The sequence below is a fragment of the Vicugna pacos genome, chromosome 6 (assembly GCF_048564905.1).
Source record: "Vicugna pacos chromosome 6, VicPac4, whole genome shotgun sequence".
Taxonomy (NCBI): Eukaryota; Metazoa; Chordata; class Mammalia; order Artiodactyla; family Camelidae; genus Vicugna; species Vicugna pacos.
Genome location: NC_132992.1, coordinates 39114512 through 39129722, shown reverse-complemented (window position 1 = coordinate 39129722; position 15211 = coordinate 39114512). Strand labels below are relative to the sequence as shown.

Sequence of the window (15211 nt, the reverse complement as noted above, 5' to 3'; positions counted from 1 at the left end):
TAGGGATTTACCATTATTTTCACACTTAGCTCCAGTACCAAACATACCTTGCATATTACCAACAAATTTATTTTTATGAGTATCATATACTGGTATTTAAACTAACGGACGTTCCTTTGAGCAACTCTCATTTCTTCATTAAGCTTTTAATGATTCCTGTCTACTCTCCTCAATTCATGTATGTAGTCTCCTTTCTCTAAACATAACAGTGCCTCTACTTTCATCTTTTATGGAACGTAGTACTTCCCACCTTCATTTTATGATTATATCTATGTATTTGTGTCCTGTATTTTATATCTTCTTGAAGGGAAGATTATATAATAACATTATTCTATATTTTATTAAACACAGTTTGAATGAATGAATGATTGAGCATGGTAGCTAAAAGCTCAAGTTCTGAAGCCTGGACTGCCTGTGCTTCAGTCTGACTCTGCCATGTAATTGCTGTGTGGTCTTGGGCAATTAGCAAACTCTCTGCTCCCGTTTCTTTACCTATAAAATAACAGTACTAACTGGATCTCATGAAGTGGTTATGAAAACGATGTGTAAAGTTTTTAGGACATTTATTGTCATATATTATATTCTCAATAACTATTTGTTGTTACTACTCTTACTGCTACTTATGATACAGGAAATAATGGCAGGTGAACCCTTCCTAACTCATCCTGTCACTTCTGATAAGTAGACATCATCCAAGTCTTCATTTTATCCTAATGCTGTTGCTCAAAGAAACACAAAAGTGAATATTTCTCTAAGGTGATTTACTCATTCCTAAAGCACTTAAGTTACAAACAGGCAAAAAGCCTTTATGCTTTAGGTGGATAAAAATTTCTATTGCTAGTCCATCAGGGATTAGGATAAATATCTTTGAAACGATAATTTAGGTCACTGTGATAAATGGAACAATTTTTCAAAATGTTTATGTAAGGGAGACAGCCATACGTCGTCTCAAGTCTTACGGAAGATCACAGTGTTGCCCATGAACTAGCTTGCCCTCCAAAACACAAACAAGCAAAAACATGAATCCTCTCTAGAGGATTCATCCAAGTTCCAATTTACGCACACACAAATAAAGACAATAGAAGAACAAATTAAAGACCCTAGGGTGTAATCATAAAAAATCCAGACTGTAGAAGTATCTATAGAACAAATAACCTCATTTTTTCAAATAAATTACAGAGGGGAAATAGAAGTAGAGGGAAGAACTTTAGATTGAAAGAGACAAGGTGTATCAACTAGATACAATGCGTAGACTTCACTTAGATCTGGATTCAAACAAAAAAGCAAACAAAAACAGGCATTTATGAGGCAGTTGAAGATTTGAGCACTGAACAGGTACTTGATGTTTAATGGTTTTTAAAACATGGAATTATGATAATGGGATCATTTAAAATGTTCTTAACTTTAGTGATACATGATAAAATATTTGTAGATGAAATGCTGTGCTTTCTAGGGATTGCTTCAAAATAATATGGGGCATGGTGAGATAATGGGTGGGGATGTAGGTGAGACAAGGTTAATCCAGCTGGTCAGGATGAGTGACAGTCATACGCTGGGGTGCTGGGGAGTTGGGGTATCATAATGCTATTAATGCCTACTTTATCTGATTTGTATCTAGTCCTCTGTGTGTTTTTGTCATGTCATTCTATTTAATGTCATACTACTATTGTAGTATTATTTATTCAGTATCATAAAGTACACACACACACAAACTTTAAGATGTCTTTTCAGTATTTTTTTTATCCTTGTGACCAGCAGCACATAGTTGAGCCATTTGTTGTTAGGGCATTTTTCAAGGACGGGATATATAATCTTTGTGATAAATTAAAGTTAGCTGATGTGTAGATTAACTCAGCCTGGGCCTTTTTAACCCCATTTTCTAAACAGTTAACTGCTACCACTAAATTGCTAATTGCTCTTTTTCTCTGACTCAACAGGAAAGCTCTGCCCTATCCTCAAAGAGTTGGCTGCTGACTTGACTGCTCCTGACATACAGGTGGCAGCATCCACATTTTTACTTCCACCCCTCTGTCATCAGGATGATCTTCTAATATTAAGTCCTTTGCTACAAGAGACTGACCATAGATTTATTGAAGAACAGGTATGAGCATTTTTCAGTAACTCTTAGGTTGATTCAGTCTGTGAACAGTGGTTTTAAAACCTTACATATACTTTTTTTTTTTCTTTTAGCTCCTACTTGGTAATGGTATTGCTTGTGGAAGTCTCGAGTATGACCCTTATTCTATTTTTGAGAAAGATGTAGAGGGAGATTCAGTGCCCAAGCCCTTACCTCCAACACTGTCAGTAATTAGCTCTGCAGTCAAGCTCTTTGGAGTTGTATGTGCTCATGTGGGAGAAGCTCAAAGGTAAACCATCTTCAGTAATTGGCTTCTAAATAGTTCACGTATCCTGAAATGTTTCCTGAAATACAACATTTCAGGATTGGTAATTGGTTCAGTGAATGCGTAATATTGGTAATTGGTTCAATGAATGCGTAATATTGAACCAGTGGGTAAGAAAATGTCTGAAGTTCTCATTAATATAAAAGATTTCTTATAGATGACGGATGAAGGTGAGATGAAAGGCTCTTGTTTAATTATTCACCTGGCTAGTTATTTAATAAGTAATTGAGTTGGTGATTAGATTAAACAGAAACAGGCTAAACACTATTATGAATACAATGCATTTCCCACATTGGCTTCTCATCTAACTGAAGATACAAATGAAAAACTCAATGACACAAGATCAGTGATTTATGAACTAGTGGTCAGAATGAAAGACACTGGTTATCTGCTTAGACAGGTCTCAGGCTTTCTTACCTTGGAGGCATTGTCAAGCCATTGTAGGTCCAGGGGTTCGTCTTCAGTTTATTGGATTTCACGAATTAGATTAAAACTGACGATCGTCACTTTTGTGGATTTGATTCACTAAAAATGAAGTTTGGTTTTTAAAAAGCAAAGGCTGCTAATGATTTCTCATCAAGAATATGTTTCTTTCTTTTTTTTTAAATAATGGGTTTATTTATTTATTTTTATTTAACTTTTTAAAAATTTCTTTTACATGTTTTTATGTATTTTTATTGGTGGGGGAAGGTAGTTAGATTTACTTATTTATTCTTGGAGGAGGTACTGGGGATTGAACCCAGGACCTTTTGTATGCTAAGCTTGTGCTCTACCACTTGAGCTATCTCCTTCCGCCTATTTAATTTTTTTTAACTCAAGGTACTGGGATTGAGCTCAGGGCCTCGTGCATACTAAACACACACTCTACCACTGAGCTGTACCTTCCTGCCCCCCAACCCACCCCTGGGAATAAGTCTCTGTCAGTAACGTGATAATACCTTTCTTGGGGAACAACAAACACTACTTAAGCCAGTACCCAGGAAATTCTGTTTTCATCTGAGATGCTAAATGGAAGTGGATGTCTTCCATGGGCTATGCTGGTTAATAATTTACAAATGATTAACTATCCTCATTCACTCATGTTTGTTCTCTCTTTCATGCTAGACCAGCAACAGTGTGTTTGACTAGATTATAGCTTTTATATCATTTTTTACTTTCAGTGGATAGAAAAATGAGTAACATTTATATTGCTCTTTAGTAGCTTCATGTCATTTTATTTAAAATCATAGCAGTATTTTCTCAGTATCATATGGTGTACACATACTTTGAGATGTCTTTTCAGATCTTTAATTTCAAAAGCTGTTTTCCCCAAATTTATGGGCAGCCTATAGCTCACTATATAAACTGTAACTATAGAAAATTACGGTTTTAAGATATTTAAGATGATCTGTGACTAAATTACAAAAGAGTGCTATAGCACTAAAAGATCAGTTGAGAATTACAGTGGTCTGTAATATTCAAAGAATTGATGGAGAGAATGAGATTTGAACTAGTCCGTAACTGTAGTATTATGTAGAGTGTACAGTTAATTTAAAATAGTTAATTTAGATTAATACAGCAGTAACTACAGTAGATGAAACAAGGGTGGCCTTGTGGGCAAAAGATTTAAATTAAGCGTATTCTAGGGGGAGGCTGTAGCTCAGTGGTGGAGCGCATGCTTAGCCTGCATGAGGTCCTTGGTTCGATCCCCAGTACTTCCAGTTAATAAATAAATAAATAAACTTAATTACTTCTCCCCCCAAATTAAATAAAATAATTTTTTAAGGAAAAAAATAAATAAGCATGTTCTTAAATGGCTTCACTAAACTCTTTTTTGATAGGTCTAAGAGAAAAAGTGAAAAAGAAAAGTATACTTAAAAACTTTCCTTTTAAAGAATTGATTTTATTACTCTCCTAGAGGTTTGTTTTTTCTTTTCTTTTATTTACTGCCCAATTATAGTTTGAAGGAAGTGGTTTCTTATTTCTACTGTCTAAAGTGTAATGAACTTTAAAATGTGCTAAGTTTGTTTTTACCTCACCTTAATAAAAATAATATGTAGAATGTTCAAGGGAGAAGAGGTTTTGTTTGTTTTAATTAAAAAGTTGAGACCTGGTAAAGTAAAACATACTCTGTTTGGATTCTAACTGAATAAAAATAGTAGACTGTAGTTTTAAAGGAAGTGGTCTAGCAGGATCCCAGATTCAGAAAGTGGATCATAAGCAACTCTCACCAGTTTCCAATGGGTGTCATTAGAGCACCACAGGAAAGATAGGAAAGTTAAGTTTCTAATTTCCTGTTATCCCACGCGTGGTACTTGTTTAAAATGGCAGACCCTTCTTCTTTGGGCCATAGACTTGCATTTCTAGAGAAGAAAGGTCTTAATCAAAGTATGTATATTTAACAAGTTAATATTTGAAAGCATTTCATTATTATTGTGGTTAGCTTCATGTTTAAGCAGTTTAAAAGAAAGTCTTCTATAACGTGAGATTGCCCTAAGACTGGAAATAAGTTTTTCATATTTTATTTATGCACTTAGAGATTAAACTGAATCCGTTATATCAGAATAAGATAACTTTGCATTGGTAATTTTAAAGCACTAAAATGTTTAAAGTTCTAGAAAATCAAGGTATTTTATATGGAAAATAAATGATTACTGATCTCGTGCATGCATTGTTCGTGATTACTTTAAGGTATATTTTGCAAATAATGAATTGCTTAGTTCACCTGAAGGTTGTTCCACCCATGACTATACATTGCAATCATTTGGACAACTTTTTAAAACGTAGATTCTGATTTAATAGAAATGGTATGCATACTGTGTTGGGCAAAGTTTTTAAAACTTCTTAGGTGATTCTTGTGTGCAGCTGGGGTTGAGAACCACTGCTATAAATGCTATAAAATAATGTAGATTGTGAGTTGGTGGAGAGAGAGGAAAAACATATTTACAGTTCTCAGTACTAAAAATTTTCACATTATACACCCTCTCTGAGGGTACAAGGTAAATCAGTATTTTCAAATTTTATATCTTTGCTATTTCTCATAAAAACTATGTTTTTATTTCATTTATATAGTCTTTGGCCCATAAATGTGGGCAAGAAAATAGTACAGGTCAAATTTTATTACACAGTAACAAAACTCTCAAACTCTAAATGGAAGTATTTTTAGTACTTTCAGCGTGATATAGTTCCATTATAACAAGTGATTAGGATATGATCTAATAATGATGTTTTAGGTTTTAAATCCATAAACCTGACCATATGGTTGTCCTTAGTTTTTCTGGCAATTTGGGCACCAGTATATTCTTGAAACATAATAACTTAAATATGGTCTTGGAAAAAACAGCCAGAAAAGTTTTTATGTAACATTTATTTATAATAAAAATTAGAAATGGCCTAAATGTCCTGAACTAGGGAACCAGGTAAATGAAGTATTGCCAGACTGTTTAATACTAATAGCTACTTAAAATTATTTCAGTACAATAGTAAATAAGATGAGTTTAATGTTTAGGAAATAAAAAAGAGTTACTAACAAAGTATACACGCTATAATCCCCCAGTTTTCTAAAAATGATATCCATATACCTGGGGTGGGAGCGGGGCTGGGGGGTGAGACTAGAACAAAGATGCCAAAATGTTAGTGGTGTGGCTCTTTCTAGATGGTGGGATTATGAGTGAATTTTATTTTTCTTTCCTGTGCCTGAGTTTTTCAAATTCATTATGATGAACAGAATTAACCTTAAAATAAGGAAATAAATATTTAAATAAAGTACTTAAGAGTTATTCTGATTTTCCCAAAGTTCTTAGTGATTCACCATGTTTATTATAGTCTGTGAATTGATTTTATATATTGCTTTCCCATACTCATACACACATCGCCTTACACCTTCCATTTTTTCTAATTTAACTTCTTTCACAGTTGGATATTTTATTCTGTTTGATATCTATTCTGCTTTGGTAACAGAATTGTCATTTGGAGCAGGACTGTAATTAGACCTTGTGACCTCAGCAGAGTGGTAGGGATTTAGTTAAGGGCTCAGAGATACTATTGGAAGTACATTAGAGTTGAGTAAATACCTTATGCCATCTTCAGCCAGTCGTGCTGTTTTCACTTACCAGATGCATTTGTCCCTTATGATTGTTTAACAAGCACATTTGACTGCCAACTACACGCCAAACCCAAATACTAGAGAGATGAAGATAAATTATAAGGTCCTATGCCTGCCATCAATATAGTCACAACCGAAAAAAGTTATCTTAAGCATTACTTCAGTTTCCCTGATTTAAAGGGAGAGGAGGGGGTAAAAGGAAGTTCAGAGCTTGGAGACAATGTTTTTAAACATTGGAGACATTGGTGGGGAAAATGGGGTGGTTTATTCCATGGTTACATATGGATTTAAAAGCTTTGTGCTGTAAGGACGTAAAAAAACAATTCACTGAAGCTATGTAAATACCTAATGGACACATTCAGCCTCAGGCCAAAAGTAATGTATATGTGTATAGTTACAATTGTGAAAATTAGAAAATTACTCTCTACTGGTAGGAGAATGGTTGAATGCATTATAGTACGTGTATAGTAAAATTTGGCTTCATGAAAATTATCAGAAAGTAAAAATGAGTTGAAAAGTGCTGAAGAGGTATTGTTGAATGAGAAAAACAAGAGTAAAAACTGTTTTATATAATATGATCCCAAGTACATTTTTGAAGTATAGTTGGGGTTCAAAGGGCTGTGCTACTTCTAATTAAAGTCAATGCTACCTTTAAAATGAAGCAATATATTTGAATCCAGTAAGTCCTGTTATTAAGAACAAAAATGTTGATACAAGTAACTTTTAAAATATCCTTTGTTTAGAAAATAGTTGCTGAAATAGCTGAATTTGCCCAGGTAAATCTTTATTAAGTGATACACTTGTTAATCCCACAAAATAATGCTTCTCTCCCACTATCAGAATGACACATAATCAAGATATGTTTGTATTAGTTGGGATATATTTTCGTTTCCTAAAATGCTTCAGTATGTTTGGCAGTAGTTTATTCCGTTTTAGGAGTTCCAACAAAATGCAACAAAACATATTAGCAGCAGATACTCAGTACTGCCCTTTGCCTTACTTTACCTTTAAATCTTGTTTCTGATTTTTAGGCGCCTTATATTGGAACAGCTTTTGGACAGTGTAAAGCACACAAAAGGAGCTCGTCAGCAAGTAGTTCAGTTACATGTTGTTTCTTCGGTTTCTAGTTTCTTGAAGGTAATTTAAGGTTTTAAAAATTTAGATGTTTGGTTGTTTTTTTCCCTAATGTATGGCCAACTAAGTAAGTTGGAGGAAGATATTTTTAAAGGGCTTTTGCTTTTTTGTCTTTCCCCGATTTATCTTAATGTTTCAGGATTTGTAATCTGCCTTTTATTTTTTCTCCATGTAAAACTTGTTAGTCAGAAATCAAACCTATAATCCTGGCTTAGAGCCTAACATCCTAGACCTGGGATTGGCAGACTATGGCCTGTGGACCAAATCTGGCTTATTGTTTCTTTTTCTTTTTTTTTTTTTTTTATGGCTTATTGTTTCTAAGTAAAAAATAATAGGCTTCACTGGTCATTTTGTTTATGGAAATTCCTATTAATCTTCTGAACATACACGTATATATACTACAGTGATAATTGATCACCATACTCTTTGCCTGGAGTTTTAAAATTCTAAAGTACTTTGAGAAAATCAAACTATGTTTGTGTTCAGTGGGTTTTTGAGTTCTGATTTTTTTTAAGTAGTAATCGCCAAGTGTTAACCAGAATATACATTCCAAACTGGGTAAGAGAATTTACTACAATTGTAACTTTGGATTCTTTCTACATATTTCAGTATGTGGCTGGCTTGAAAGGAAATTTGGGTCCAGAAGAAATAAGAAGACCTGCCCTAGCATTAGTGATGGGAGCTTTAGAAGGTCCCAGCCCCCTCTTGAGGTGTGCAGCTGCAGAGGCGTGGGCTAGATTAGCCCAAGTGGTTGATGATGGAGCTTTTACGGCTGCGTTAGCTCAAGTTAGCTTTGACAAGTAAGTGAATTGCGTGTTTAATACTCATGGACTATGTGTCAAAACTGGGTATAGCTTGTTGGTTTGTTAGAACTAGTGAAACTTAATTCTGATCATTAACTTTAAGTAATTGAGAAATGTGGATTCTTTAAAATAAAGGAGACCCACCCCCAGCCCCCACCCTCAGCCTGGTTGTCTTGGAACATAAAACTATTACTAGTACTTTGGCTTTCATTTTTGTATGAGAAAGATCACTATCTAGATGAGTGATGTAACAGGCCAGCAGTGGACTCAGGGAGTAAGAAGCTCATGGAGTTTTCTCATGTGAAATACAGATGATAGGCAGTAAGAACAATCTACTGGAAAAAGTAAAGGCTGTAGGCTGCAGAGCAGGAGACAAAGTGTATTTTCATCTTGACCAGCGTTGGAACCATGAGCAGCTTAGTTAATCCTCTCAACCAGCTTTCCTCTATTTCAAACAGAAAGTTATTAATATTGCCTGCCTACTCAGAATGTTGAGGTAAATGAGATAATATATGTGCAAATAGTATGAAAACGTGGTATAAAACAACCACAAATAAAGTTCATGGTTATGTTAGTTACACATTTGTAGAGCTTATTACTAGTGGTGGTAGTCATGAAGGTGACATTTTGACCTTCTAGTCTGCTAAATATGTGTCTTGAATTGGTTATCAGCTCAAAGTCTAGAGTCAGAATACTGACTTGGTTCAAATCCCAGCACTCTGATTTAATAGTTTACTTTGTAAGAGTTACTTTGGCTAAAATGACTAAGTCATTTTGGTTTCCTCATCTGTAAAAAGGAACTGATAATAGCATGAATCTCAAGATTATTGGGAGGACTAAAGGACAAAATGTAAAGTGCTTGAATTAGTATATAATACATAAGGGAACTCCTAATAAATAATAAGTTCTCTTACGGTATTTAATTTTTGGATCAAAGTTCTTGAGTTGGAACTCTCTTTATATGAAATTAGAGTATTTCAGCAACGAGAGTTTTTCAGTGTAACTCAGTGATAGAGTAATAATAATTCCTGCCATATAAATTCAGTGTGTATATATCTCTGAGAGATGTTGAAATTTTTTATATTTAAATAATGATTAATAATATAAAGACATTTTTATTTAAAATGTTTTTCTTTTCAAGATATCTTTCATGTTATTTCCTAATATTTTTTATCAGTTAACAGTAAATATATTTCTGAATTTTGCAACTGTTCATACAGAAAATTTGCCTGATGGTGTACATGCATTGATTTTGTTTCAGTGATTATCATTTATTTTTATTTCTGTAATCACAGGCTGAAATCAGCAAGGGATGCAGTCACCAGAACAGGACATTCATTGGCCTTGGCATCCCTATATAGGTATTTAGGAGGAATAAGTTCTTCTCAGCATTTGAATTCTTGTGTTGGAATCCTTTATACTTTGTCCCAGGACAGCACTTCTCCTGATGTGCAGGTAAGTACCCCTTCCTTGAGGTTCATGATTTGTAGATAATGCAGATTATGTTTTGATTGACTGTTACTAATTTGTGAATAGTTCTCCCTCCTTAATAAAATCAAAGCCATTGTTAACCTTGGTAGATATTTAACATTCAAATCTCACTATCTTTACTTCATAATTTTCCCATTGCTCTTGTCCCTTTTTTTTTCCTATCTGATAATCCAAATTTTCTAGTATTCTTAGATCCAGTTTAACTACCTTCTTACCAACTTCAGCATCCCTAATCCACGGTTAGTTTCCATTCTTTGACTTACCATATTACAAATAGTTTTTTTATCATCCTCTAGTACTCAGTGTCTAATGTCAAACTTAATATCATTTTTTGAAAATGGATCTTCCTTCCATCTTAATAATAACTATTAGAATTTTGGAGAGCTTAATGTACCAGGCATTGTATTATAGTCTTCTAAACATAATTACATATTTAATCCTCACAGTAATCTGTAGTGTATATTCCCACTATACAGAAAGAAAACTGAGGCTTACAGAAGCTAAGTAACTTGCTAACTGCTAAAAAAAACTAATATATCATGGGATCAGGTGAGGAACATAAGTCATGGACTCTAAACCTATGTTTTCAACCACTTTACCATATTATTATACATATTTTACCCATTTCTGTCAAAATCATCATTCTCCTATTAAGAGTACAAACTTATGTATAAAATAAGCTACAAGTATATGTTGTTCAATTTAGGGAATATAGCCAATATTCTGTAATAACTATAAAATGGAGTAAAACCTTTAAAAATTGTGAATCACTACATTGTACATCTGTAACTTATATAATGTTGTTCACCAACTGTACTTCAATTTTTTAAAAAATCATCATTCTCCTGATTAAATCTTGAATGATTATTACTCCTCCTGCTCTCTCCAAGTTAGTAATAGCACACAAATACTTTCCTTTACTGTTACTTTATCACTTGCTTCAACAAAAGAACAATTCATTGTGTTTTATGTTTCTTAATGCTGTTGTAACATTTTAAATTGTTTTTTTCTATCTTCACAGACCTGGGCACTGCATTCTCTATCATTGATAATTGATTCTGCTGGCCCACTCTATCATACACATGTGGAACCAACCCTTTCCCTTATCATAATGTTGTTGTTAAATGTGCCTCCTACTCATGCTGAAGTTCACCAAAGTCTTGGTCGCTGTTTGAATGCCCTTATTACTGCCTTGGGTCCGGAGCTACAAGGTATGCATAACTGCTTTTGTGATGTTTTACGTAAAAATATACACATAAAAATGAATTCATTTCCTATTATTGACTCAAATACTTCTCAGTAAAGTGAAGTTTAGCAGAATGTTCTTTTCAAATATATGGGCAAAATGTTAAGAACAGTCTTGTGAAGACTTTGACTCCTGGATGATGACGTAATAGAAAAAAACATAGAAACTAGGAAATTTGATCTAAGCTTCATCACTACTCAGTTGGGTGACTTTGGAAAAATCCTTATGTCTCTGGAGCTTTAGTTTCCTCCTCTGTCAAATAAAAGAAAAGTTTAAAAGCCCTTGTGATTGGCACACTTTGTTAAAAATAAATCAATCAGTCTGATTTCTCTTACCTTGAAAAGACAAGGAGTATCATATTTAGAAAGAATAGATATGTCCTAAAAACGCTTCCCTTAATTAAAATGACAGATAAGAGCTGGAATAGTTCAAAGAACTCTTACCTCTTTTAAGATATAAATGATTAAGTCTAGAAACTCAGTCTGATCTGTTCCAATGCAAAAAATATGATTTTAATATATGAAAGCAACTCCCAGCTAAGATAAGCAGGGTGAAGTTTATTAGAAGTTTCTAATTCTGCTTTTCATGGAAACTTGGTATAACCTGCAGATAGTCTTGGGTTCTTTCCCTAATGATCTGTGTTGCCATAAACCTTTCAGACTAAGAATAATAGTCTTAAAATCTATCACCTGGATTATCCTGACTGTTGTAGAAGAAGTTTACTTCACAGATCCTTAAGTTTAAAACTGGGAAAAAAAGACTTTTAAGCCCAATAATGTATGTTTGAGGAGTCATGATTTTACAGGCCAATTATTAAGAGCTTTCTCCTTTGATTTTAGGTAACAGTACTTCAGTTTCTACCTTAAGGACTTCCTGTCTGTTGGGTTGTGCGGTGATGCAAGATAATCCAGACTGCCTTGTCCAAGCTCAGGCCATCTCTTGCCTTCAGCAGCTTCATATGTTTGCTCCACGACATGTCAACTTGTCTAGCCTGGTCAGCTGCCTCTGTGTAAGTATAAAATTATAAATGAGTCCTCAGTTTCTTTTATTGGAAACTTAGATTTATTTTAATTATTCTCTAGATTGTGTACAATAGCTATTTTCCCTCAGTTCTAGTCATTTTGCAGTGTGGAGGCAACATCTTAAACCTCTCATATGTTGATTTATTTATCTCCCACTAATGTTGAACTTAATATTTGGCATGTTTATTCATTAATCAGTAAACATATATGGCGTACTAATGTCCCAGGCATTGTATGAATGCTGTAGGACGTGGGAAAACATATGTGGTAATGTCTTTTTTTCCCTTCTTCTTTCTCTATTCCAAGTTTATTACATATTAAGTTATTTTCATCCCAGATGGGCAAATAACATTTTTGCTTAATATTCTAGAAACATATGCATCAATATCTGGGTTCTCATAGTATGTCTAATGAATGTAGAAAAGTGGAGGCAATCAACAGAAAGTTCTGGTGAGGTGGTTCATAATCGTCAGAGGTTTTAAGGTTTACCTTAAGCATCACCAGTTTCTATCTGGACTGAAAAAGTTGAGTTACATTTGGAGTTAAAACCTGACACTTGCTTTTCAACTTTTTCTGCCCCTACAATGTTCACAGCACACTCCCTTTGGTAAGGAGACAGTTGAGAATTATTACTTTAGACAGACCTTTCATTTTCAAGCTTAAGACAAAATATGTGGCATTTTAGGCCTTAGAAGAACCTCAGACATCATTAAAACCAGCCTCCTCAATAAAAAGATAAACTATAGACCGAAAAGTGAAATAGTTTGCCCAGAGTGACCTATCTAGGTAGTAGTAGCTCTGGATCTAGAGTCCGGTTTCTGAACTCCTTGTGCAGTCTTCATTCCGTTATTTCATACTGACTTTGTTTTTTGGGGGAGGGGGAAATTAGGTTTGTTTATTTATTTATTTATGTAATGGAGGGTTTGGGGATTGAACCCAGGACCTCGTGCATGCTAGGCATACACTCTTATCACTGAGCTGTACCCTGCCCCCCATACTGACTTTGTAGCTTTGAATAACTCTTATCTCAGCTCTGCCCCCTCCTAGCTATGTGGCCTTAGGAACCTCCCATACCCTCCTCCAGGCTCAGCTGTCTTGTCAGTGAAACACATGGATTACACAGGATGTCGCCTGTAAAGGCCCCTGTTCCCAGCAGTTAATAACTACTCAGTAAATAGTAATTGTCTTTATTTTCTTTAACATATAAGTTAAACATAGAATTATATTAATCTTTATACTGATTTTCATAATCATAGCTATATGTAATACTCTTAAAGAGAGAATGTGACTAACTTTTCTGACAGAAACTTTGATTCCAGTCTGGGTTAAACATGCATTAGAGAAAAGAGCACTTACTGGAAGAGAACTTTATCAATGACTCTTCCCTGGGAAAATTGCTCTTTATATTGCCAAACCATTGCCAAAACCAATAATTGAAAAAAATCCACCTCTTTGAAATTGATCTAGCTTTCTACTCTCCATTTAAATATAACCGTGCCATTTTTCCTTCTTGAATCATAGTAGAAATTTTCTGTTAGTAGCCTTTCAAAATTTCCTCTTTAACTGATGCATGAATTCATTTATTAAGTAAAGTTTATTGAGAAATAAAGAGTAAGAGTAATAATTCATCCTGAATTAGATCTGATCAAATTTCTTACTTTTTTCTTTTCCCTGAGAAAGTTTACATATAAAGAAATTTCTCAGATTTTTCTTTTAGGTACATTCAGAGCAATTGAGAAAGTCAGAAGTAACAGTTACAAATCTTATTCATGTTACTCATAATAATTAAGCTGTAAAATGTTTCTTTCTTATACAGAAATTATATTCAGAAATTGCTAAAACTATATAGTGTCTTAATTTTGTGTCTTAATATTTTGGTTAGTAAAGCTTTTATTCTAAATTTATTAGGTTGGATTAATTATATTTTAGAATATTCCCTATAGTAAGGAAATTGCTTTTGCTTTCCTATTAACAACTTTATGATCAGGTTTTATTTTCTCCATAGAATTTAATTATTTAACATGAAGTATTTTCATATTTAGCATGAAGTATTTTCATATTAATTGAAACTCCCTGAATATTCAGAATACATTTCATCATTAGGAAAGAATCTTACTGTAAAGGGCTTTCTTCCGACTGCGTGTTGTTTAACTTCCATTCAGAACTGGCCTTAGCTGCACTAGCAATTCTGACTACTCTCAGTTTTAAAACTTGGCTTCTAAAAGTAAAAAATCTATAATTAACTTGTGATGAGGTAAACTGTTAACTTTGTCCGTTGCTGGACACCTGTTCCTATGAGTGTGATCCACATCACTCTTCCCACACTCGTGTCTGCTTGATCTGGTTTTGTTACTGAGGCTTAGTGAGAGATTCCAAAGGAAAACCTCATTACTCAAATGTGCATTTTGAAATTATTGTATATTTTGTATCTCTATATCTTGAGTTGATTGTTTCTAGTATCTTAGCTCAACTCATTTTAAGTTGCAAAATGAAGTATATATGTCATATTTTTAAAGCTGAAGCTAAGCCAATATGAATGATAGCTCTATCAACATTTATATTTTAATGCTTAGCTGACTGTTGTCAAAGTCATCCTAGTATTTATCTTTTGGTTTTGTCATGACTGGTCTGTCATTTGTTTTTGTGCAGGAGATCTTGTTGGATAATTCTGTGTTGGTAGGTCCCTGACCCTTGATTCCTAACTTTTTTTGAGGTTTGCAGTGCTGTTTCTTTGTGTTGTTTTTTTTGGTTGTAGACATTCTTGTTTTCCTCTGCATCTCTTTGTTTAAGCTAACCATTAATCCAAAGTCTAGTGTGTGTAGCATGTTACATGGTGTTTATTTAATACCAATGTAAACAAATCCTCCCTAACCTTCTCCAGCTGGTGCACTCACTCCTTGCACTAAATTTTGCATCATTTTGATTTAATATGTTCATTTCAGAAAGGAATTGTAATTATAATTTGATTTAATTTCTGTATTTTGCCTGCTTGGTTTGTCCGCCTTCATCCACTCTATTCCTCTTCCCAA

The 15211-nt window shown here is 34.0% G+C and overlaps 1 protein-coding gene and 1 long non-coding RNA gene across 7 annotated transcripts in view; one reads left to right on the top strand and one right to left on the bottom strand.

Moving 5' to 3' along the window:
• The window catches only part of HEATR5A (HEAT repeat containing 5A), an 85845-nt gene that overhangs the window by 42246 nt on the left and 28388 nt on the right, over positions 1 to 15211 (top strand). For all 6 annotated transcript variants that reach the window (XM_072962901.1, XM_072962902.1, XM_072962898.1 and 3 more), the window contains 7 exons: positions 1938 to 2101; positions 2191 to 2366; positions 7518 to 7623; positions 8230 to 8420; positions 9719 to 9878; positions 10936 to 11125; positions 12000 to 12169. In XM_072962901.1, coding sequence (XP_072819002.1) covers positions 1938 to 2101; positions 2191 to 2366; positions 7518 to 7623; positions 8230 to 8420; positions 9719 to 9878; positions 10936 to 11125; positions 12000 to 12169 — 1157 coding nt within the window. The remainder of the gene's footprint in view (positions 1 to 1937; positions 2102 to 2190; positions 2367 to 7517; positions 7624 to 8229; positions 8421 to 9718; positions 9879 to 10935; positions 11126 to 11999; positions 12170 to 15211) is intronic.
• LOC107033841 (uncharacterized) overlaps positions 12051 to 15211 on the bottom strand; it is a 73664-nt gene continuing 70503 nt past the window's right edge. Inside the window, exon 8 of the long non-coding RNA XR_012073497.1 lies at positions 12051 to 12165. This is a non-coding gene — a long non-coding RNA (uncharacterized lncRNA). The remainder of the gene's footprint in view (positions 12166 to 15211) is intronic.